The sequence below is a fragment of the Neodiprion lecontei genome, chromosome 6, assembly GCF_021901455.1.
Source record: "Neodiprion lecontei isolate iyNeoLeco1 chromosome 6, iyNeoLeco1.1, whole genome shotgun sequence".
Lineage (NCBI taxonomy): Eukaryota > Metazoa > Arthropoda > Insecta > Hymenoptera > Diprionidae > Neodiprion > Neodiprion lecontei.
In genome coordinates, this window is record NC_060265.1 from 7,727,532 (window position 1) to 7,752,028 (window position 24,497).

At 41.7% G+C, this 24,497-nt stretch overlaps 4 protein-coding genes across 7 annotated transcripts; all 4 read left to right on the top strand.

The window, feature by feature from the left end:
* The first annotated feature begins 1,743 nt into the window (after positions 1–1,743).
* On the top strand, positions 1,744–5,621 carry LOC124295045. The gene is made up of 5 exons (XM_046743121.1): positions 1,744–1,952; positions 3,998–4,104; positions 4,293–4,383; positions 5,299–5,510; positions 5,605–5,621. Exons 1-5 carry the CDS (start codon positions 1,744–1,746, stop codon positions 5,619–5,621), a joined length of 636 nt encoding a protein of 211 aa, XP_046599077.1.
* LOC124295083 lies at positions 5,528–7,479 on the top strand. Its single transcript, XM_046743422.1, has 4 exons — positions 5,528–5,898; positions 6,033–6,479; positions 6,549–6,812; positions 7,038–7,479. The coding sequence occupies exons 1-4, from the start codon at positions 5,672–5,674 to the stop codon at positions 7,192–7,194; spliced, it is 1,095 nt and encodes a 364-aa protein (XP_046599378.1). The 5' UTR covers positions 5,528–5,671; the 3' UTR covers positions 7,195–7,479.
* A 509-nt stretch (positions 7,480–7,988) lies between these two features.
* On the top strand, positions 7,989–19,189 carry LOC107227269. Of its 3 annotated transcripts, none has more exons than XM_015668370.2 (5): positions 7,989–8,438; positions 14,474–15,292; positions 16,311–16,757; positions 17,915–18,178; positions 18,541–19,189. In XM_015668370.2, the coding sequence occupies exons 2-5, from the start codon at positions 14,586–14,588 to the stop codon at positions 18,728–18,730; spliced, it is 1,608 nt and encodes a 535-aa protein (XP_015523856.2). In that variant the 5' UTR covers positions 7,989–8,438; positions 14,474–14,585; the 3' UTR covers positions 18,731–19,189. The 3 variants fall into 3 exon arrangements, with proteins under 3 accessions (XP_015523856.2, XP_015523858.2, XP_015523857.2); XM_015668372.2 differs by lacking the exon at positions 7,989–8,438 and adding an exon at positions 11,052–11,199; XM_015668371.2 differs by lacking the exon at positions 7,989–8,438 and adding an exon at positions 11,101–11,273.
* Positions 19,190–19,331: 142 nt separating this feature from the next.
* Positions 19,332–23,640, top strand: LOC107227277. 2 transcript variants are annotated; one of them, XM_015668384.2, is made up of 5 exons: positions 19,332–21,479; positions 21,593–22,305; positions 22,425–22,871; positions 22,949–23,212; positions 23,340–23,640. In XM_015668384.2, exons 2-5 carry the CDS (start codon positions 21,608–21,610, stop codon positions 23,473–23,475), a joined length of 1,545 nt encoding a protein of 514 aa, XP_015523870.2. In that variant the 5' UTR covers positions 19,332–21,479; positions 21,593–21,607; the 3' UTR covers positions 23,476–23,640. The 2 variants fall into 2 exon arrangements, with proteins under 2 accessions (XP_015523870.2, XP_046599375.1); XM_046743419.1 differs by having other exon boundaries at positions 19,332–22,305.
* The last annotated feature ends 857 nt before the right edge of the window (positions 23,641–24,497 follow it).

The following is a 24,497-nucleotide window of genomic DNA, read 5'->3' on the forward strand; positions in this document are numbered from 1 at the left end:
ATCATCGAAATCCTGAAAAGCTGTCTCACCTATCGGTCTCTGAGGGTAAAGGAAGGGTATCCGGAAGCGTAAGAAAACCGCGTTTGGAAAGGCACGGAGATAATACTGCAAGTAGTATTATATGCATACCGTGCACGGTACAACAGGACAAGGCAACTGTATCGTGCAGTTCATTCCCAAGCCTCTGCAAGAGTAGATAGTCGGAGATAAAAGTTAAGAGCCAGCTGAGATGTAGAATGCAGTACAAACGGCAAGGCAGCGGTGAACGTTCCCATGCACACAGGTAGACCTCCACCCACGCCTTGCGGCATTTTTAAATCACTTCTCGCACACTCGCAGACTCAACTGCCATACGGCAGACTCTTGCTCTGACCACCGAACGTGAGCTGGTTTTATTTATGAAAAAATTACGGGCTCACGCCTCGAGTGATTAACTTCAGGTCCCTTGCAACGATCGTTACCTCCTCTTGGCGCCAGTCGGCTTTTGCCCATGGTGACACGCACCTAATTGGGGATGACGTTAACGGGTTCGCGATGGCGGATCTGCCACCTTCGGTTACCGCGCATACGTCAGAGCGGCAAGGTTCCATTGATTAACATATCTTCTTTCCGAAATGGTCACCGTTCGCAGAAAGGGCTTTGACCGTATTGAAACACGGAGAAAAATTTCATTTGTCATAGTAACTGGAATAATTCGGTAAAACAGGTATCGTTTTAGCACTATTGTCGATCCTTTTTTGGTAATTGCAACGAAAAATCAGTTTCTGAGGTTTACTCTACTTTTTTAGTTAAACAAGGCTTCAACGTCAATTTATTGTTGCACAAGCATTAAATTTTCGCAACACTTACAAGAAAACACAGCAACAGTGATCGTAATGAGAAAGAATAGTAACGGATAACAGACTTTCCGGTAACAGCTAGAAAACTAATTTTCATTTCGTACCTTGGAACTATATTTTTCGATTTTGATAAAAAACGAAAATAGTTAAAGACTGAGCGCTAACGGGAAATAAAAAATTCTCTCAATGAAGAACCGTCTTGCACACCCGTACCTGTAAGGCGGGGCATTCAAGTCGGACAAATGAATGATTCTACAGACAGAATCCAGCGCTCAGGGTTTACCTCTTCAAGCACGATTCCACCGACGGTAGATATCCGGATGACGTCGCAAGTGATCGTCAGAGATTTCCGTACACCAGTGTCACAGGTTTTGTATCAGAACTTTACGCTGTGACCGTACGCAGCGGAGAATCATTATCAATCCTTTTTGGATTGGCTTGATACAAAAACGTTCAAAGCGGCTCGCTAAGCATCGAAACACATTCTCCTCCACGTCGTGGCGAATTTATATGTTCCATGAGAAGGATCCGAAGTGGATAAACTGGGGCAAGCGTCGGATCTACTTAGTGGCCAAGGGGTCGGAGGCTTTCGCCATGAAGGGCGCCAGTCTGAACATTCAGGGTGGCGCCAGGCCTGCGATAATCACGGCACCATCGAGCGACGCTCCGACGTTCGCCTACGCTGTTAATCACAATTTGTACGAGCGGAAGAGCAAGTGCGTGGTGTCCTCTGCCTCCTGAACGACGAATTGCATTGCGCCGATTGCTAAGTCGAGAGAAGTCCGCGTTACAAACAGCCAGTAGTGTCGACCCGTTGCTCTCCAGGTCATCCCCCGTAAATTTTCCATAGTCGAGAGTATGGCCACCGCCATTCGGGTCACCACAGCCACACAGCCGACAGGTGATGGTCAGAGTGAAAAGTATCGGCGCCGTGGCCAAGGCGCCGGCTGGAACATCATCCCCTTGCGGACGGGGGATGCTGAAGGAACGTCATTACGGCGATATCGTTCAGGGTACGGGACGACCTCGTCTTCGTGGACGCTATAATTGCAGCATCACCTCGGCCGTTTTTGACTCGAAGGCGGGGCTCGTTCTTAATGACAATCTGATGGAGTGAGTAGCTTTGCGCGACAACGAGTTTGGGTACACTTATCGCGTCGTTGATACGCTCGAACATATCAGGAGGATCATCTTCTGTTCTAGCAACTGTCACGGTCAGGTATTTATTTTCAACGTTTTTGCGATTTTTTTTTCTTTTAGACGCTGGAAGAGAGGGTAGTTTTTCACTGCGTATTTTCCGTCTTATTTGTACAGTTGTATGTGCTTTTAGGAACCGCTGCATGCACTTAACATAGGATTATAGGCTTGAACTGGTTCGGTGAAAGCGGCGCACTGTTGTATGAACAAAGAAAATCTAGGTGTTGATTGAAGAATAGAAGCGTGCTTAACAAAAGTAACGTTTATAACAGCTTTAGCAAAACGTAGTTCACGTTTAAAACGCATTTTATCCTCAGAATCGCCGGTTTCGCATTCCCATGCAGTTTTACAGTTAATTATCACGTATTCACGCACCCTGAAGTCCAGCATGTGAAAACGGTAACTTTGGTTGTGTACACAACGAGTTTGCACCGCTCGTTTGTGAAAAGAAATTCTGTGAGAAAAGTACATTCGCTGTATAAACAAGCATTCGAACCTGTGGTCACCGTTCCATTTTACATCTACGATACGTATGTGGAAAAGTAATTCGTGGACACGCGGATCTGCAGCCAGAATTCATAGCTGAACTGTTATCTTCCTGGCTGCTTCTAACGTACATATATATACCTATATATTGCAGAATATACAACACCAGGAAGATTTATGAGGAATTATTGCAACGAATTAGCGTGGGAACGAGACACTGAGAGAGTCAACCGAGTTCACCGAATGACTAACCGTAACATAGGCATTCGAACGCGAAAATACAAACGCGTCCATGGATGGAAGACTTTCTTTGTATACACCGTGTACACAAGTTAGGTGCCACGCATTAATGCACCAAGTACGTTACTTTTGCCCTGCAACAGTTCACCTCGCAAATTTCTCTCGTCCTGTCCTAATCCGTTTTGTTTTTTTATCAATTTTATTTTTGTCGGTATAATTCTTCTGATAAGAAGATGAAAATGATCGGTGTTGAATACTTGATAATAGAGTAGAAAACAAGGGTGTAATTAACTGAACCGCAATATTCGTGGTATTGTTGTGAAGACATCGGGGAAATTCGGCGCCAGGTACGTGGCAAGAATTTCTCGCCAGTTCACCAATCAAATAATTACGATCAGTTATCCTCGGTAATTTGTCTATCGGACCGGCGTGAATTGAAGCAATCAATTTCAGTGTGTACACGTAAAATTTTTCCTACTGCTTTAGGTACGTATGAAGTAAATTAACACACTTTTTCCCAGGTACAGAAGATTAATTTGTTTTCTTTGCATTCGCGTTTCTCGTGTAATAACTATTATTTGAAAACTGTAATATACGTGTCGGGGGACGAGTTTAATGACACAGCGCAAGCGATTACCAAAAGATTAATTACACACTCGCGTAAATACGGTTACCCGTTCCGGGGAATCAGTATGATAATTTATGTACATAATATTCACGCAGGCGTATAGTAAATATGAAAGATGTATCGTCGAAATATTGAGCCATTGATGGTCCGCCGATTCAGAACGGTATGTACAAGCTTTGCAAAAACAATTTGCGCCAGTGCGGCGAGTCAGTTGCACGACTTGGGTAGGTACCCGCTTATAATTATCTGAAATTGCTCGTTAAATACAAATATAAGTAATGGAATTTCGCACGTAATTGTATGTTCATGAGGGTAGTTGCATCGGGTGAGAATGTTTTACGGTTTTATCGAAATTCGTTCAATTTTTACCTCCTGCTCAATAACTCAACCGCTAAAGATCAAGATCCCTTCGTCGACAAAATTAAGAATTATTCAGGAACAATGAGGCAGAGAAGAGTTTAAAAGAATTGTTTTTGGTTGGAAATGTATTCCATTCGTGAATTGGTACCGTAAAATAAATGAACTAAATGACCGGATGGTATGTTTATTGTTACGTATGAGTTGAATGGGTCGTTGACATCGATTCGCTTCGGCATTTTTTATGCAGGTCTCCCCTAATGCTCGGCATCAGGAGTGTGAGAGTGAATGTTGTGTTGCATAACGTCAGACGCAACGTGTTCGAGCCATTGGAGCGGTTCGGTGACGTGAATTTTGGTAATAAGTCAGTGATATTTTGCAAAATTATTATCGGACTTAATAAAAACGGGATCATGGTATTACGCCGAGAAAGATTAATTTGTTAAAACGCATTGGAATGTACGCAGAATTTAAATTTGTTTTTCTGCATATTGGATATTTTTTATCAGATTTACCGGTTGCTTGTAATCTGAAATTTTTAACAGCGCTGGTCAGAAATTCTGGAACCTTGGAAATTCCCAGATCAAAATGCTACGAAGTCGCTGACAGCTACGAAACTCAAAATTGGAAGACTCGGTAAGTGCTTTAAAGAATAAATTTAATGGAGGAGGAATGCTCTTTTTGGAAATTCTTAAAAATTACAATTTCGTTCTCATGCATTTTCAAGTATTACCGCGGCAGTGGTTCGCTTAAAATTTTCAGAGCGTGAATCATTAACGAAATTTGCACACATGCGTTTCCGCTGTATCCGTTGATAGCTAATAGCTTGAAATCTCACACCGCAGATGTCAAAGTATTACCGTGTTGTTCACACCTGGTGGTGTTAAATGTTTTGTACAAGTATGAATATGACATCGTCACATGTAACAATTTGTGTTTACCTGCTAATTACTAGTCATATCCATTTCTGGCGTTCCCAATGACCCTGAAAAATTACACTTTCATTGATTTGCAGGAAGCGATTTTCTGCGAGTATATAGGTATAGTTTCTAAGTTCTCGATTTGCATTTTGAATTATTTCCCTATGATCTGACTAAATTAAGGCACGCCAAAGACGAGCCTTCACACAATTGCCGCGATTCGCACGCGTGTCGAATTCAATTATTTTCAACATCTGTAATCGAAATGTTTCGGTTTTATGTACCGTCTACAAGCATCGAAATAGTCTTTCAAAATATAACGATTTATAACTTTTATGAATTTTTTTCGAAACTTTGGGAGCAGCTCCTCGCGCCCGAATTAATTTACATAAAAGATCTTTTGGTAACAGCTACCCGTAAAAAAAGTTTCGTAAGAATCCGTGAATCGAGTCGTGAGAAAAAACATCAAATGCATAAAATGTCATTTTTTTACTTCCCGGAGAGGGTGGAGGGGGTTGTTGACGAGTTTTCTTCACTACGTAACGTGAAAATTGCACGTATCTTTCATTTTGCCGAATGAAAATTACGGACCCGACTTTTGTACGTAAGAGACTGAATAATTTTGTCAAAGCATTACGAAGATGACGATAGCTGACGAAAAACGTGAACTGGACTCAAAACTGAAGAACAATTCGAGGATACTAGCGGAGACCGATGAAAGCGACGACGATGGTTTGGCCGAAGTGAATCCAGAGTCGGAAGTAATTGATGAAACGTACCAAAGAGAGGCAGTCTTACGTAGATTGGCCGAGATTGAACGTCGTGGCGAAACTAGAATTCTGCGTAACTTTGAACGGATGAAAAACCAATCCTCTCTTTCGGAAGTCAAAGGATTATTTTCGAAGCTTTCGAAACCTGTCGATCCTTCCAAAGAAAGTTTGGAATCGCTGGTAGAATTGTTACAAGAAGCTTTGCAAGCTGTGCCGGACTCGGTCCTGCACTTGATGACCGGATGGACACGTTCCGGGGACTGCGGACGATCCGCCGATCAGAAACCCGATTGGCTCGACATGGAAAAGCTGCGACGAGGGCAGAAGTTCGCAGAGAATCACATGTACGCCATATTCTTCCAGAACGCGCTTACCTTGTTCGTTATCTTCAGCATCGAGGATTCGCTCCAGCCGTTAATCATCACCGGAAAATCGAGCACGCCGTACACCGCGTTCAAAAGGTAACCAGACCCCCAACGTAACTCCGATTGATACGAAAGTACAAATGCAAAAACTGGTTGGTAAACGGACCTGACGCCGTTTTCATTCTCGCCGTTCCCACGTTCGCCGATAATTAATCAATTCTAAATTCAAGGTACCTGTCAACGGGGCTGCGGATTCGGCACTGGATGACCGGTGACCTGTGGACAAAGGCGTCCGTAGCTAACAGGGACATTTCGACGGTGAGGGCGATGCACGCGGCGGTGAGACGGAGACTGGAAACTTCAACTACCGAGGAAATAAATGCCGCGACGAAAATTGGCAACCCTTGGTGCCCCATGCGGGAAACTCTTATCAGGGATTTTTCCGAGGCTTGCGAGGCCCCAAAGATCGACCAGTGTCCCTACGTCGTGGAGCCGAGCAGCCTTGATCGACCCAAGAGCATTAATCAGACTGAAATGGCGCTGACGCAGTGGTGCTTTGTCGGTTTGCTCGTCTCCTTCCCGACGTCCTTTGGGGTCCATTACGCATCCGACGAGGATCTCGAGGCCTATTGCCACCTATGGAGAAGCATCGGGTACCAACTGGGAGTGGAGGACGAGTGAGTCGGGTTCTCCTTGCTTCTCGATTGTCCTGTTCTTGCGGAAAATTGCTTGCTTTAAAATTAAAGGTACAACTTCTGCCGTGGAACTCTTGAGGACATTCGGAGTCGCACTAACGATTATCTCGAATCGTGGGTTAAGCCCAATCTACGAAACGTCAGTCCCGAATGGGAACACATGACGAGGTGCGTCGTGAGTGGGCTTAATGCCGTCGTCTCGGATATCGCGTACGAAAATGTCCTCCTCTTCCTTACCGAGATGCTGGACCTCCCGATGCCACGACTATACGCTTCGTTGTCTTACACGGAATGGTGCCGGCACAAGATCAGGAAGTGAGCTTCATTCTTTACCAAATTATAAGACAGGGGGTTAGATTTGAATAATTTTATTCGATAAACCAAAGAGGATAAAGTCGAGCGAAGATTTCAGAACCAGTGTGAAATAGGGAAAGGACAAACGTTTCTCCGTAACGACCAATTAGAATTATTCATTTGATCGATACTTCAGGTTACTGCTTCGCAGTCAGCTTTTAAACCAACGGTTTCTGTTCGTTACAGGTTTCACTTTTCCTACACGCTAAAGCTTCCAGGAATGGCTGGCTGGTTCAATAAGTTCGTGAACGAAGCCACGAAGCGCGCCGAGAACTTCACTCCCGATGAACTGGAAGTCATACGGATAAAAATGGACAGCATTTACCCTGGTCAGAACAAATAACTTCTTGTCCAGAGTGATTTGTGGCCACTTCTTGATGAACACGATCATTGCTTGTCACTGTTTCCAAACTCTTAGTCAACGACGGATATCTATGCATAAGGTTATAAAATTTGACAATATTTCTTTATATTTAACGAAAGTACTACGTAAGTGATACGTTGGTTAATGAAATTTCGCCTTTCTATCCGAAGTTCGAAATGCAAACGCGAACTCGGAACCTCTTTCTTAACGAGAGTAAAGCGACAAAAAAAAATATACATCAGAGTGGAAAATTCTTAAAACATACGACCGAACGTCATTAATTGATCTAGACGAATATGTCCCATCAACCTTAACGACTTAACAGATATCGAAGAAGATTGGGAACAGTTTACGACACGACGGATCGTATTCCATCACAGAGAACATAATTATACCAAACTCGTTGTTAGTTCCAAACGAGAGAAGAAAATGGGAACACAAAAGCGTACGAATCCGGTGGCACAAAATCGGAGTACACGTGGTCTTGCGACACGGAACTCGTGTAGAATGCATGTATCGACACGTGCCGGATACACAAGCACAGAGTGAATTATTTAAGGCTTAAGGCGAGTCTAATTTTGTTGTTCGGCCGACAGGGCGCATGCTCTGGGTCATGTGCCGTCGTCGAGTAGACGAGGGTCGGTCGATTCTAACGCTGGCAATGTGGAATCCCTTCTGACCTGACGGAGGACGGAGTGAAAAACGGTGATCGCCTTGCCAGAGGCTGCAGTGTCGCTTCGCACCAGCATCCGGCAGCACGTCCGTCTGTAATATTCGCTTTTTCCCTCCGTTCGTTCGCCGAGCCTTTTTTCCCTCTTTTCTCTCTCGTTACCTTTCATGCATACATTTTCCGCCCCAGTCACCGCGCCGCCTCTCCACGGCATGGGCACGGAATAGTTCAATCTCAACTCCTTCGTTGGCTGCAGTGCGATTCGGTTTCGATCCGTTGCAGCAACATTCACGACGCGACGCTGCGTCGACGGACTCGTTAGCTTCCGTCAATTTGACGCGATACGTTCCGTCGTTTCGTTGGATTCCACGACGGTGATTCGGTGCTTTCCGAAACCTGGCTCTGAGCTTTTGCCCATCTTTTATCTCGCGTTCGTCGTTCGCTTATAAATGTCACTGAGGAAGGAATCGAGGAGGACCGGAAGTCGGACAAGAAGTGATTGGCTACTTTGACCGGAAGTCGAACTGCTGTGAAAGCTCCGCGCGGTTAACCGGTAGGTATAAAATATAATATACGCAGTAGTTACGGCGATATTGTGTCTGAATGAGCGATACCGCTATCGCTTGCCCGTAATTATTACTCGAATCTTGTATACAATAACGCTAGATGAAAGTCTAGTCTCAACTTGCGTTATAACCTGTCATCGTGCGCTGTACTTTACGTCGATTTAAACATTGTGATATTCGTAAAAGCGGACAAGACGATCCGAGAAAATGTCGAACCACTGAAATTGAAATTACGAAGTTAATCTTCACGGATGAACGTTGAAACGGATGAGCGTGAAATACGAAGAGGAGGACGTGGTGCTTAATATTTGCAGTGTCGAAGTGTTAAATGTATGGAAAAATTCAAGTCAGAAGTTCCCTTTCAATAATTCACCGAAGTTCGCAGAGCTCGGACATTTTACTATTCGTCGGTGTTATTTTAATCTAGATCGCAGCTGTTACTACCTTAGTGCGTAATGCGAAATAAATCTCATTGTCATTTGTTGACTTTGCAGTCACATGCCGAGCCGAGTCAACGACTGCGCAAAAGATGTGTACATATTACATATATAATATTCCAAGGTATAGAATTGTTCGCGTTATAAGGTATTGCCGTTTGTATTTTAACGATGATTTGCCTGCAACAAAGCTGATTGTGAGTAAAAATCCTAGATTCTGCCTTCACGTGAAATCTCGGATGTTCTTTACTTTCCAAAAATTCCGTAATTGTTGACAACGGTCTCCAATGAATAATAAAAAGTAATTGCACAACAAGGCGGTTACACCTGAAACGAATAAATAAATGAATATTTGATCTGTGACGTGATAAATTTGAAATATTCAATCATCGTCTAGAGTTAAAAGCGTGTGTTCGGGGCACTTAATATTTGTGTAAACATAAAAACAAATTTCAATCTAAAACTTAATGCAGCTGAGAGAAAATAAGCACGCGTCCTTCACCGAAGTACCAGCTACAAGGTACACACTCGTCCGTTTCGGCAAAATCTCGACATTCAAATTTCAACTCCGAGTGGACGGTTTTTTCTTCAATGGTACCGATACCCATGGTTCTTAAAAATTCTTGTCGATCTGCGAGAGCGTGAGACGCGCGAATTCATTCGGATTACTTATCGCACTGCGATTCAACGAACGATTACTTTAATCAATGCGAGATCGAACCCGAATTGTAGAAAGATGATCTCGTCATGTTCCAACGGACTCATCACCCAACGCTCGCATAATCATAAAATCGGTTTGGAATTAGCACCTGTCACACGATCCAAGGCTATCAGTTCGCGTTACGTAATGCAATAATTCCAAGACGAAGCCGCTGTCATTTCCGAAGCACTTGTACGTATAAATTCTTGCGTGCGATTCATTTCGCAATCCAATCATTGAATCGGTTGCGTTCCTGCTGTGACGGGAGAGAAAGAAGATGAAATGAAAAAAAATGAAAAAAAAAAAAACAACTACCTTACCGTTCGCAGAAGTTTTGCTGCTCGCAATTGCGATATGATTAAAAGTACCCTAACAGCGAACAGTAAATTCGATGTATCGTTCCTTCCTATCCGCGAAAAATTAGACATCAATTTTACCATTAGCAGGCTGAGCAAATGTTATTATTTGCCTGAGTAATTTGTAAGTCTTAAAACTCTTGACCGCCGTGTTGGCGGTATCCATAAGCGAAGGTCAGCTCGGCAATTAGCAACTATTCCGCATAATAAAATCCAGTTTTTTTACTACACGACTCTAAGTTCACACAACACTGTCGCGGCTCAGCAACCGGTTTCTGCGTATGTGTGATAATGTTGACGTACCTGCCTATCCAAAGTGCGCGTCGCATGATCGCTTGCCTGTTCAACCGAAATAAAATTTTCCTAGTTTCACGTTTTGCGTGAACACATCCGCAGCTCTAATTGACATTCCTCACTAGAGCGCAGTCATTAGATTACGCAGTATTGTTTTTACGTGACACCAACGTCACGCACGTGGTTCGTGTATCTACACGAAGACTATCGCGTATCTGGCACAATCAGACACGGTGTAATATCTTGTTTGCAACAACTCGAACGTCGTAGCATCGCTGGATTAAGAATGTTATCGTACCTTTTACATTACGCAGGAAGGTCGTTCCTGACTCCCATGAATTGGACAAAGTTACATAATTTACGAAGTCATTGCTCGATCTCACGATCTGTGAAGAATCAAGTTTTACGAAAAACTAGGAGTATCAATGCAGATGCGTCGATACGGATCGCGACTAATTTTTATTTTTTATTTGTTTCTTCTTTTACTCGTGAATCTTTCACTTGCACAGTTATCGACTTCGCAATAGCTTGCAGACTCGACTCGTTATCCGTGGCTTATCCAACCGCGTAGTAAATCATACAAATTACCGCCGACGGTTTGTACAGAAAAAAAAATGGAAAAACTGTGTACAAGTAGATATTATATTAGGTACCGACCACCACATACGTCGAGCGGCGTTATGCGAATGGCGAAAATTGCCGGGTGTAAACCGTGACGAGAAGAAGAAAGAAAAGTGAGTGGGGGAGAAAAATAAGAAGGAAATAAAATCACGCAAGACTCGTCTATCAATTCATAGAGTTGCCGATATCGCCTTCTGATTCGTGATACATATCTCGCCCGATGTCAGTCTCTGCGAGTTGCTAACCTTCGGCGAGGCTGATGTCCGTAGTTTCTGACCGTCAGAGCCTCAACCGGATCCGTTTGTTCCTCGCATGCTAGTCTGAGGTGAACTTCTGTTCGGTGAGTTCGACCACACGGCCAGAGTTTGTATCTTCCAAGTTTCATCCGCGATAGGTAGCCGTTACACGAGTACCGTGAGTCTTTCCAAAATTTATCCCCCCTTGCCAATAATTGTCGTTGGAGAACACAGTTCGATTTGTCATTTTCGTGCAGATTTTCCGCCTCGACGCCGCACGGCGATCCGCGTTTTCTGTGAGCATAATGGTGCTCGACGAGCTGCGTATAATAACGCGGAAACGGGACCAGCGGCACGAAACCGCGTAAACCGCGCTACGGTAGTAAGGAGGGAAAAAGTCGCGACCCAGTTTTCGGCTAGATCACAAAACAATTCTCTATCATCTTCCGCGATGAGACAATTGTGTCGAAGAATATTGAATATTAAGAGGCGGACTAAAGGCTGTGAATTCAATTTTTCTTTATCTTAAACAAAACAATTTTCAGAGATGAATTCGAGCGATTAGAATGAAAAAAAACTTGTCCTCCTCCATTTTCTTTTTCAATTTTTACTTTTGCCGGCAATTACAGCCTCTTTTAATTATGCTCTTTAAATAAGGAGGAGCTGCGGCTTCCGGTTTCTCAATAATTGACAATTTCTAGGTTTGCAGGGCTCGAGGAAATGTAGGCTCAAACCGCGTAGAATAATGACGAATTTTTTAATACGACTGACGATAATGGCGTATAGTTTCCAGTGCCGAATTGTGTACTCTGACGTCTCCGTTTTTTACCCCCGCGCGTTCTTTGTATTCATACTAGTTTAAGTCGTTGTCACGACTCGCGGTTTTCCAAGTTTCATTTACTTTTGCCATCCGATACTCCGTCTTCCTTTTCCTCTGCAACGGACCCCTCGCTTCCACTAAGCTGAAGTGTTAATAACAGTTAACACATCACCTTGTTCGCTTTGTCCCAGTTTTCCCTTCTGCGAGATGTTTTATTGAACGCGTTTTTGATCCTCTTATTTTCAGTTCCTTCGTATCGCCGCTAATTGTTTTTGCTGCTAATTCTGTTGACCTTTACGCTCTAGAATCGTTATGTTATACACCGAATCGTATCCAAGGCGGTTTAGTTTAGTTACGCTTATGTTGGTTTCACACACCGAAGCATTCCAATATACTTCATTGGCGTTGTGACCCTTTTTATCCGTTCAGGGTTTTTCAGGTCTATCAGGTATTCAAAATTTTATCCAACAACCTGCCGGTGCGTTACTTCTAGTTTGGGATGGCTGTCTGACGAGAAGATTAATATTCATGTGTATGAATACGTGTATAGATGTATAATCCATGCACAAGTAGGAACCTAAGGTGAAAAATTATCACCGACTATAATCTGTTCCCCGTGTTGCGTATTAATTCAGTGTTTGGATTTATAATTTGTTGATTTCAACGAGACCGCGCAAAGTCTAAACGCACACTTGCATGATATCTACGTAAGCATCGTTTGATTCATTATCGGTCAAGTGCCCAAGATCGTGACAAGTGTGCAGCCATTGAGAAAGTCTCTAAGAACTTTCAAAAATTCATTTGAAATTGACACGGTAAAGTTTCGATCCGTTCTGTGCGTCGCTGATTTTATGCGGATTTTTTCTTCCTCTTTTTGTCCTTCTTCTTCTCCTTCTTCTTCTTGTTCTTTTTTTTTTTTTTTTTTTTAAGACGAACGACGAACGGTCACCGCCACTCCTTCTAGCCAAAAACTCGTTTCTGTGTAAATCTACGCATTAGCGTAGAACTCGCGCAATCAAAGCGTGTCAAGACGAAAAAGAAAAAAAAAAAGTAACAAATCATTTAGTCTTAGCTCCACTTTTGGACGATCGATGTCTCGGGAGTCCAGGATTTAATCGTATATTTCAATTTTTTTTTCAAACTTTCCATGAAATCGTAATTCGATGAAGATCGCGACCGTTAATTTGAAATACCTAAAAATGATCGTCCGTGCGAAATTATACGTGTCAATGTTTTTCACGCGCTCATCTCACTTTGCGCAGATAAAGTAACGAGCTAATTGTATTTTAAGCTGATACTGCTAGCAATGACATCTCAGCTGATCCGCTGAAACAGAGCGATTCTTGCGATTGAAAATCGGCCAATCAATTAACTATGGAGACGTTCGTTGATCCTAAATTTTTTCTTTCTCAATTAGGAAGGTCTCGGCGGTTGATCAATAGCTGATCTTTGAACCCTTTCCCCGATTTTAATCCCATGGAACGCGATTAACGATCTGCGGACAGGTGCTGCCCTAATCCATCGCAATCTCTTCCTCCGAGATAAACGTCGACGTGTCTAGTCGGCGAGGAACGGGAGATACGCTAGGCTTTGATTCGCCAAAAGTAAAACGACAGTCAGTTTTGCTCGCGCTATGAGAGTCGCGTTAACCGTTCTGCGCGATTAACGTGACGAGAATTCATTTGTTCGCAGAAAAAGAAAATACGTCGTATAACTTGATCGTGCATAGAAATATTAATTGACGTGAATAGGAATAGCGAGTGAGAAATATCAGGTTTATTTAATATTCACGCTTTTAGTGGTATCCGGATCTTATTATTACGATAATTATCGTTGTTATTACATGCTTTGATGAGGTCGATCGTTACATCTATACAAGGATACGAAAATTCGGATCTACCTCGACTTCATTTTCACATAAATTTTCTTAAACCTTATTATACAATTATGGCATTTCATGAATCAGGTTTTATTAACCTTTCGTAGAATTTAAAAAACATTTACTCATCAGTTTAAAGAACAATCAATTGAAATGGGCAGCGAGTCAATTGATAAAAAAAAAAAACGTTGACCTAAAAAAGTTGATGAATCGATTAATGGATAGAACGATTAATTGCATAGTCCTACGTGTTGATAAATACCGATCGTTGTTAAATAAAAGTGAATACTATGGCAACTTGTAACTACAGAAAATGACAGATCAAGTCTTTTACCCCGAGACTCATTGTTCCATTTTGAACAGATTTTGAATTTTAATATCTGACAGTGAGGCGTGCGGTGCATTGCTCTGACAATGAGTGGGGGCAAAGCCCTGGTTAATATTAACCACACAAAGCCTAAAGAAAACTATAAGAATATAACGATAAAATTTTCACAAAAAAAAAAGTTGAATCTATGATTTTGTTAAATAAATTTGACGGAAGGATAAAAGTATGGCAGGATCTTATATCTTCAAGCAACTAAAAACGTGACCTCTTCGGTGTGATTATTTTCTTCGAAGCTCGTTCGAAGCTAAAATATTAATCCGTGATGAAAAATTTTCTCTGCACGTGTTTCAGAATTGACATTCGGTGTCAAATTTTCTACCGATCATCCGATCTACCGATCTATGGTTAACGAGAGCGTTGATAAATCGTCAACGAGAGGAATATTCGAAAAATCAAGAGCACAATGAAGGTGGAAAGAAACCCGCCCGAGGACTCGAAGGCGGAGAGTGAATCCTCGGACTTCGAGGAGCTCGGAGACGTCGCGTCGACAAAGAGGATATTCTCATCGTCGGATGGCGAACGAACGGAGATCGACGACAGCGACAACGACAGCGGGTTCGTGGGAGTTTCCCAGGGATCATTGGACCGCCTCGACACCGTAACACCGGAAGTGCCTTGCGCCGAGACGAGCGGAAGCGGCCCCTACGACAGGGATGCGATCCTGTACGAGTTGGCGAGTTCCGGCCATCCGCGGGAAGCCAGATTTATCGCGGCCGTCGAGCGGATGAAAAATGGCGGTGTGAAATCGGCTTCAGATATATACGCCGATTTTCCCGACAATTTCGAGTACGACGCTTCAACTTTGAGCCAGGAATGCCGGGAATCGATGATCGAGAAGCTGCGCGAGGCGACGAAACCTATTCCGGACTCGATGCTGCACTTGCTGACCGGCCGGAATCGGCCCGGCGATTGCGGCCGACCCTCTGACTTCAAACCCGAATGGCTGGACATGGAGAAAATCAGAAGAGGGCAGAAGTTTGCTCAGGAACACATGTTTTCGATATTCTTCTCCGAGATGCTCTCCCTCTTCGCTCTCTTCAGCTTCGAGGACGGACTAAAACCGCTCATTATTACTGGGAGGTCCAGCACCCCGTTCACAGCTTTCAAAAGGTGATAAAATAACCGTTGAATAATTTTTTTTTTTTTTTTTATATGCTTGTCGAAGCTACGAAAAAGTGTCGCAGAGTCTGAGACTCTTTCTGTAGGCTGTAGGATAAGTATGACATTGTGCCGAAAAACTTTGTCAGAATTACCTTATAAATGCAGTTCCTTTCAATGTTAGTCACTATTCAATATCGTAAAACAATTTATAAAAAATTTTGCGAGTTTTTATGTTCGTGCGTTGGGAGGTTCCGTCAAATCTATCTCTAATTTGACCGAAAATTGAAATCGCTCGGAGCCTGACCTAAATATGTACATTTATATGTATATATGGTTATGGTTGCGTTTGTATAAGTTGAAATCGAATATTCAATTGAATATATTAAAAGTTCTCTGGCCTGTTCCAATTGATTGAGTTTGACCAAATCTTCTTTGAATCGCAAGAATGATGTAGCTGAATCAAACGAATGGATTAACTCGGTTTCAGCATTTTCAGTTTCATAGTCTGCTACATGATACGTGTCAAGGAGAAAAAAATCTCTCCTTCGATAAATTCTAATTTGATGGTAAATTTCTGACGTAATAAATGAATAATAAATGTTTCGAATAGTACACTGTAAAAAAACTTGGATGTGAACTTTTAGAGAATATTTTTTGGTGCTAATCCAACACAATTTCACGTCAATCTAACGCTGCTCGACGATCAAGTTCCGAATTGGCCATACAAATTTTTCTGTAGTAGTCCACAACGGCCACATCTGGTCAATTATTTGACACCGTCAATTTTTCACGGTGTACATTATCTTTGATCTCTAAAAGATGGAAACATTCTACTTGAAAATTAGTCAAGTTTGGGTGAGAGAATCACGGACAAGTGAAAAGTAAATCTGAAAACTGTATGGAGCAGAAAAAAACATGTGATTATAAATAATTTGTAAAATTTGCGGCGATTTGAACACAGTAATAATGAACAAAAATTCTGACTAAAAATCATTTGAACCGGGTTTTCGACGTTAAAAAATTTCAGGTACCTGTCGACTGGACTGCGGGTTCGGCATTGGTACACGGAGGACCTTTGGGCGAAGGGATCAGCCGCCAGGAAGGACATTTTGACAGTGAGGGTGATGCACGGTGCCGCAAAACGGAGACTGGACGCTTCTACGAACGCGGAGATAGACGCGGCGGCGAAAATTCCAAACGCGTGGTGCCCGTCAAGGGAAATGCTGCTGAAGGACTTCGCCGAGACTTGCGAGGCCCCCGTGATCGGCCAGTGTCCTTACTTGATCGAGAAGAACAGCCCTGATCGACCGAAGGGCATAAACCAGACCGAAATGGCCTTGACGCAATGGGGCTTTGTTGGCCTCATAGTTTCCTACCCCAAGTGCCTGGGCGTTCATTACGCGACCGACGAGGACCTCGAAGCCTTCTGTCACTTGTGGAGAAGCATCGGGTATCAGCTGGGAATGGAGGACGAGTAAGTAGCGAAAGATTCCGTGATTTGCCGCGTTATTCGTTCTTCGGCGTGAAGTTGGCGGCAAACGTGGTTTGGGGGGACCTTGCGGTCTAGAATTTTCGAAATATCTATTTTTTTTTCAACATTTCGAAAGTATAGTATCTTAAGAATATACTGTGAAAATTTGGTAATGATATTCACAGTATTTCAAGTTTTACAGCCCATTGAAGGTCGGCGCCAAAGTAAGTAGAAGGCTCGGTCCACTAGGTGAATAGTTTTATTGTTCGTAGAAAAGCAGCTGCTACCTGAGTTGTAGTGAAAATATGAGAGAAGAGTATGAGAAGACTGAAGGGGTGTTGTATGGTGCTGGAATTGCAGATTAATGTAAGTACAGGTTTAAATCTAATTTTTTTGAGAAAATACTTATTTGAAATTTTAAACGCGTCTATCCCGAAACTATAATATGTTATTGAGTACACTGGCAGCTATCGCAGGGGCTAAAACGAAAATTTTCCATCAAATATTTATAATTTTTTTATAAACAAAACATTGTTAAAATCAGGCTGTTTTCCGACTTCTAATTTTGACGATACGCCATTTTGTCATTTGTTTTTTTCTTTCATTTCAGTTCCTGCGATAGATATACTCATAATAATTAAGGGTCATTTTTAATTTTTTGATTTCAGATAGGCGGAAGAACCAAATCGATTAACAGCAGCAAGGTTAACTTTTTTCGAAGGGACGACTTCAGCGCCATTCTTTAAATAATAAAAAATTATTCTTTTTTCTTTGATTTCCAATTTTGTAAAATTTATAAGTAATAAGACATACCTACAAAATTGAAATAACATTGTTCATTTCTTTCATTGAAAAAAAATTGTTTCAAAAGCAGTGAAATTCTCACCCGCTAGACCGCAATAAGGTCCCCTTAAGCAACATGGCGGCGAGAAATGATCTACAAGCGGATCGTTTTACGCCGATTACGTGTATACGAAAGTAGATACAACTCGGTGCAAGTTGTCTGTGTTTCAGTTTTTGAACGTGAAATCGATAGACTGCGGAAAATACGTGGAAAAATATGTTTTAAAATTAAATATGGTGCATTTTGAACGATGCGTCGTTTTGCCACCAGATGTCACAGCGCGGCGTTTTTAATACGACCTTTCTCGTCACTGCAGGTACAACTTCTGCCGTGGAACTTTGGAAGAAATTCGACAACGGAGTAGCGATTTTCTCGAGACTTGGGTCAAGCCTAATTTACGGATTATAACTCCCGAGTGGGAACACATGATGAGGTGCATATTTACCGGGGTCAGCGTTTATCTACCCGGTGCCACTTACGAAACTTCTCTTCTTTACCTCACCGAAATTCTCGATCTCCAGATGCCACGGCTATACGCTTCGCTGTCGTACAAAGATTGGATCAACTTCAACCTCAGCAAGTACGTTCAGTATTTCAATGGCCTCGAGATAAGAGAATATTTTTTTCGCTGGAATTGAATCGATATCGAAACCTCCACTACGATGTATTGTATGTGAAACCACATAAATTTTACAAAAAGTTCTTTGGAAATGAAAACTCATTTCAATATTCCATTCCAAAGACGTTGATTGTTTTTTCTTCTGGGACCCTCAGCGTCATGAGTTACAAATTCTTAGTACGGATTTTAAAGTTTTCATCACATTTTATAAAGCGTTTAGGAACCAATTTCCTCTCTACAAATTCACCCTCAAATTTCCACGCAGCATCTGTTTTAGTTCATGAAAGAACGCATATTCTGATCGTACACTCGGTTTGTTGCAGATCTCTCTTCTACTGCACGATCAAACTGCCGGGAATGAAGAGTTTGTTCAATGTTCTGTTGAACCGAATTTTAGATCGAGCCGAAAAATACACGAGCGAGGACATCGAAGCAATAAGAATCAAGCTCTCCAATTTTCCTGGGTTTCCAGATGTAGAAACGGCGGAGAATCGGATCGCTAATAATTCTTGAGATGTGACAAATCAAATTGTAACCGCGATGCCTGAAGATATTATAGGAAATTTAGTAAGATCATTGATTTCGTTTTGAGCTTGGAATACGAGTCATATTAATCCTGCAGAGCACTGATGGATCTTTATTACAAAAAAAGTATTCTGCACGCTGGGCGTTACTCCGGTAAATTACAATACGCATAGTTGTAAAAAAGTATGATACACTTAATACACAAATATTTAATAAGGTTAAGACAAATTGTATTATATAGTATAGCGTGATAACTGAAACGATGAATCATAAACTTGAATCAAAGTAAGCAATGTAAAACTGTGATATAATTAGCAAGGATTGTAAATCAACAGAAAATAATTAATCAATACAATATATAAAATCGCAGAATAATGTGAACGCAGGGATTTGAAGAACAGGAACGAATCGTTATTCGTAATTAATAAACGACTGACAAACAGAAAATGACTCCGCTAAAACTTCGCTGTCATGTTGTACAGTGTTGAGTTCACCGAATAGATTGACCCAGAATAATCACGTATACGATGTATAGGATTTCAACTTTTCGTTGGCGGGTTACTCCGAGCGAACTGAATGCAAACTAGACGATAAATTACTAGTAACCAATTCTTTCTTTATAAACTCTGTGTTTCGCACTTCGGCGCAAGCAAACAAGGTACCAGGGCGACAACTCTGATGACGATTTATTCTCCCGATGGCCTCATTTACCGACTACCTGATGTGCAAGCTCTGCTCCGCCTTGAAAAGCACCTACCGTTCACCTATCATTCATCTACCATTCGTATCTATCGTTCCAGTAGCAGTTATCGAGGTACGAACTTTGAAATAACGAATGATCAGTGTACCGAATTTCGATGAATCACCCAGAAGAATAACTACATTCACGAATGTTCATTTAAGGTAACGCTCTTTTATCCGAAAAAAGATTTTCAGAACTAACGGCATCATTCCGAATGAACAAAGCGCAGAATGTGGTAATGTCAATATATCGATAATGAAAGTTCCGAAATTAAAAATTGAGAGCGACTAATACTTCGAACTGCCGAAAAACGAAAATATTGTTTGTCGGAAATTAAACTTCAGAAGGAGCAAAATCTTGATCTGCAAAATGACGAAATACCGAATCACCCGAGACTTCGGAATTTGTGAAATTCGTCAACTCGATGCTAGTTTTATCAAGATTATCCCATTGTATTTGACAATCGTCCGTGTCATGAACGAAAAAAAGAACGCAAAGGAACAGGCATTATATTTTTAATAACACGGTATATCTTTTTTCTCGTACGTTCAATTTATTCAAGACGTTATTACAGTAATTAAATCGCGTTCCGTAATCGCGACAGCGCCCTCGTGTCACTTTACAAACGCGTAACCCCGTTTATTAGCTGCAACTTGGAAAGAATAAACGTGTTTCTCACGTCTTGCAACCTTTCGGTATTTTGTCCATTCTGTCTTACGTTAGTGAGTTTCGGAATTTCGACTTTTCGAGGCTTTGGTCTGTCGTTGTTGATAAATTCGGGTTCGTAAATTTTCAAAAAAGGCACGAGTCTGACATTTGAAAAATTCGACTTTTTGACTCTTGGTATTTTCATAATTCAATATGTTGCTCCTCGTAAATTTTGCCCATTCTCAAACAGAAACAAAAATTCGGTAATTCGACCTACGCGCAATTTTCTCTGCTAACTGTCATCCTTTGTTAAAAGCTGTCGTTTGACTTTATTCTCCCGTAAATCCTGCGAAACACTATTGTTCGATATATTAATTGATGTTGACTTGTTAAATAAGACCAAGTGGATTATTGTTAACTTTTGTAAGCTGACTTGGCTGCCTCGAAACTTGTAAACCCAATCGACATTGTACGACTGATTGACCTGTTCTTTTCTTTGATTTCAGTTTATTTGTTTATTTATCTAACTATCGCTAGCTGCCTTTGAATACCGTCACTCTACCACTTTGTTTTACCGTACCTAATTGTAAGCCTAACCGGCAGATTTTCTAATTATTATCATATCGTACCGTACCTTTTGTCTAAAAATTGACGCTGAAGCGTCTGGCGCCCAACGAGTATCTTTTATTATTGTTTATTTGAATTCAGGCTAGTTAGAGATTTGCGGCAAACTGTCAACGGTACGCCCTCAACTGAGGGTAAGAACAGTTTAACGTTACAGCGTATATCATTTACGAATATTCTTATATTATACGAATTTGTGATGTGTAGTTACGTTTCGAAGCTGCATTTGAGCAGTTAACTGGAATGCGAAAGAACCAAGGAAAAAACATACGAGAAAAAAAGTTAATCATTATAAATCAGTTCTCGGCCAAATTATTCAATTTTCCAAGTGTAACGATTCGATATACGTATACGTGCATGAATAATATTTATTGTTTTAAAATTTGGTCAACTATTAAAAAACTGCAACCACGACGTGCCAATATTTTTTAATGCAATTTATATTTTTAAATGTAGCTCCAAGCGATCGTATTTATGAACCTGCAATGAGCTACTAGTAAGTCTCTTCAACTGGCGTTGAGTGCTGTGCAAGTTTGATGTCTGTTTTGTGAAATCACCGAAAGGAAATGCCTCAGGTCAGGGAGACTGTTGAATTAACTTGCACATAAATTAAGCCCCACTTGACATTTTTTCGCTTAAGCTTTTGTGTCGACAATTGTCACTGATGGTTGTGAACAGTGAAACATCAAAACTTGGACGGAACTCGACCAGTGAATGTGATTGGTAAGTCGTTTCGTTGAATAGAGAAAAGCTATAAATCACTGGTGAAAACTGGCCCATAGATAGTCGTCCGTGACAGATTATTTATCTAAACGCTTTCAAATTCTAACCGACAGCGGATAACAAGAATCATGAAGGGGGATAAAGAGTCAATTATGAACTGTGAAGTGCAGAACGAATTTTCGGGTGCTGAAGAGGACGGCTACGTGGAACGAATTCTTTCGCATTCAAGATCGTCGCTCGAAAGCGATGCAATGTCGATTTCTGGTGGCGTGAAGGAAAGCGACATTTCGGAGACGTCTCGGAAATCAGGAGATTATCGCGACACTCTGACACCTAACGATAAAGAAAAGACGAACGGGATTGACGCGATGAAATCGTCATCATCAACCGAAACGTACGACAGAGAGGCGATACTCCGTAAGCTCGCAGGTGACAATTGCATGAGAAAATATCTTCTGAACAGCGCCAGAGAATCGCAGGCGAAGATCGAGACTCCGGAGACGAAGACGTTCGAGAAGTCCGAAGACGAACGCCTGGAATCGGTTGTCGAAGAGTTGCGAGAATTTTTGAAGGCAACGCCGGACGGATTACTGCACATGATGACGGGAATGTCTCGTCCCGGAGACTGCGGAAGACCCGCTGACCGGAAGCCCGACTGGCTTGACATGGAAAAGCTACGGCGCGGTCAGAAATTTGCTCGGGAACACAATTTCTCACTATACCTTGCCGAGATGGTCTCCGTAATGTGTGCATACACCTTTCGGGACACGCTCAAGCTGATGATTCTGACTGGAAATTCCAGCACGCCGTTTACGGCCTTCAAAAGGTAAATTATACTCTTAATCATCGCCTGTAAGCACTGTCACTGAAAAGTTTTGTTAAGAAAGCAGAAAAAAATCGTGTTCATAATATTGATTCCTGTTTTTTTTTTTTTTAAACCCCAAGGTACACCTCCGTGGCGTTGAAGGTTCAACACTGGTACTGCGACGATACCTGGTCCAAAGGAACAAAAGGTTGGACGGACATGTTGACTGTAAGAGCTTTGCACGTTGCTGCGAAACGTAGATTGGACGCTTCCACAAACGAAGAAATAGACAATGCAGCAAAAATTTCAAACATGTCGTGTCCGTCGCATGATATGTTGCTGAAAGATTTTTCCGAGGCTTGTGAAACCCCTGCGGTCGGTCAGTGTCCTTTTCTCGTGAGGCCGAACGATCCTGACCGACCCAAGAGTTTCAATCAATTGGAAGTGTCGTTTGCGCAATGGCAATTTGTCTGGCTGGCGATCTGCTACCCTCAGCATTTCGGAATTCATAACGCTACGGAAGAAGACCTCGAAGCTTATTGTCATTTGTGGAGAAGTATCGGCTACCAATTGGGAGTGGAAGATGAGTAAGTTAATCGAAAATGTGTGCGACGTATCGATCGTTTTTTCGCGTCGACAATATTGAACCCACAATTTTTTTCAGGTACAACTTTTGCCGCGGCTCTCTCGACGAAATTCGACAATGTGGTCACGATTTTATTGAGATGTGGGTGAAGCCTCATTTTCGAGAAGTGATCCCTGAGTGGGAGCACATGATGAGATGCATATTCGATGGTTTCAAACTCGCTTTGCCGTACATCAGCTTCGAAACTTCCCTTCTCTTCGTTTGCGAAATTCTTGATCTGAAAATGCCGCGGCTCTACTCGTCGCTATCTTACAAAGCATGGATCAACCACTGTCTTATGAAGTGAGCTCCAATTTTTTCAATCCATCATTTTCTCGCTACAGAAAACACAGATCAGAATGAAAATTAAAGTCATCTTTACGGATTTCACGAGTCACCATATCCTAATGTACTTTTCTCTTTATCTCAGGTCTTTGTTTTACTACGGAATGAAACTCCCAATGGTTGTCGATTTCGTCAATACCAAGTTGCAACGAACTTTGGATCATGGCGAAAGACTCCGTCCCTCGAGTTGGGAGAAGATACGAATTAAGCTTGAGGGATAGTTTGGGAGTTACATGCTAAATTTTGAAAGAACTTGATCATTTTATTAATATAAGGGTGTAACGGTATAATTATTATAATCTATGGTATCAGGGCTGGGGTAACGGAAGGGTTTATGATGGGCTCACACTACGATATCCAAATTAATAAAATCAAAACCAACACAAGAGTGAATCGTATTTTAAAAAAAATTTATATCCGACTCAACCATAACGTTAACTTGTTTTTATCAGAAGATCGGGACGAAAGTAGCATGTTATTCCATGTTAGCGCATATTTTCCGGAAATTCATGTAACATCTCAGCTCTCGCCTCTCGGTATATGGCACTTGGTGAGACTAGTTGCGTGAATGTGACGGAAATGTACAAGAGGAAGTAGGAAGAAGCCCGCGCTATTCAATTTATTCAATTAACTGCAATGATTCCTCGATGTGGCTTAGAATTGGCGATTTTGCTGCAGCGTGTCAGGAAGCACGGCGAACATCAACATTTTTGTAACGTTTGAGAAGAGATAAAGAACGAAAGCGAAGGGACAAGAAGGTACGACTGTGAACTCTTTGTTCTGCTAACCTTAGTCTTGAACAGCACAACGCATTGCCATACACGACTCTAATATTTTCACGAAAATTGTGCTCGTTACCGATGTTAGACGTTATACCAGAGTGGTCCTTATTTAGGGTGTTGACGATTTTTTTCTGGAGCGCCATCCAAATCAACTTTAAATAATTTAAAAACAAAACTCGAATTTTTTCACATTTTTATCTCAACTCTACCTGTGCCTATAAGATGGTGAATTTTCCCATTTAAAATACATGTGCTTCGGACACATTTTCAGCATATATTTTATTGTAAGAGTAGTAATGTTAAAAAAAAATCTGTGTTCAACCCCACCAGGGACTACAGCCCTGGATCCGCTTCTACACCTTTACTTTTTTTAAGTCAATAATGTAGCCAGAGTCGAGTTGGGCAAAAAGTTCCACATGTAATACGGTAATAAAAGTCGACCATTCCCTTGTTACATAACG

Bases quoted from the DNA above. Each gene is read 5' to 3' on its own strand.
- LOC124295045 (XM_046743121.1), top strand. From the start codon at position 1,744: ATGGTCAGAGTGAAAAGTATCGGCGCCGTGGCCAAGGCGCCGGCTGGA. The intron at 1,953-3,997 runs GTGAGTAGCTTT...TTTTTTATGCAG, and splicing joins CTTAATGACAATCTGATGGA to GTCTCCCCTAATGCTCGGCA. The intron at 4,105-4,292 runs GTAATAAGTCAG...AATTTTTAACAG, and splicing joins GTTCGGTGACGTGAATTTTG to CGCTGGTCAGAAATTCTGGA.
- LOC124295083 (XM_046743422.1), top strand. From the start codon at position 5,672: ATGACCGGATGGACACGTTCCGGGGACTGCGGACGATCCGCCGATCAG. The intron at 5,899-6,032 runs GTAACCAGACCC...TCTAAATTCAAG, and splicing joins CCGTACACCGCGTTCAAAAG to GTACCTGTCAACGGGGCTGC. The intron at 6,813-7,037 runs GTGAGCTTCATT...TGTTCGTTACAG, and splicing joins TGCCGGCACAAGATCAGGAA to GTTTCACTTTTCCTACACGC.
- LOC107227269 (XM_015668370.2), top strand. From the start codon at position 14,586: ATGAAGGTGGAAAGAAACCCGCCCGAGGACTCGAAGGCGGAGAGTGAA. The intron at 15,293-16,310 runs GTGATAAAATAA...AAAAAATTTCAG, and splicing joins CCGTTCACAGCTTTCAAAAG to GTACCTGTCGACTGGACTGC. The intron at 18,179-18,540 runs GTACGTTCAGTA...GGTTTGTTGCAG, and splicing joins ATCAACTTCAACCTCAGCAA to ATCTCTCTTCTACTGCACGA.
- LOC107227277 (XM_046743419.1), top strand. From the start codon at position 21,608: ATGAAGGGGGATAAAGAGTCAATTATGAACTGTGAAGTGCAGAACGAA. The intron at 22,306-22,424 runs GTAAATTATACT...TTAAACCCCAAG, and splicing joins CCGTTTACGGCCTTCAAAAG to GTACACCTCCGTGGCGTTGA. The intron at 23,213-23,339 runs GTGAGCTCCAAT...TCTTTATCTCAG, and splicing joins ATCAACCACTGTCTTATGAA to GTCTTTGTTTTACTACGGAA.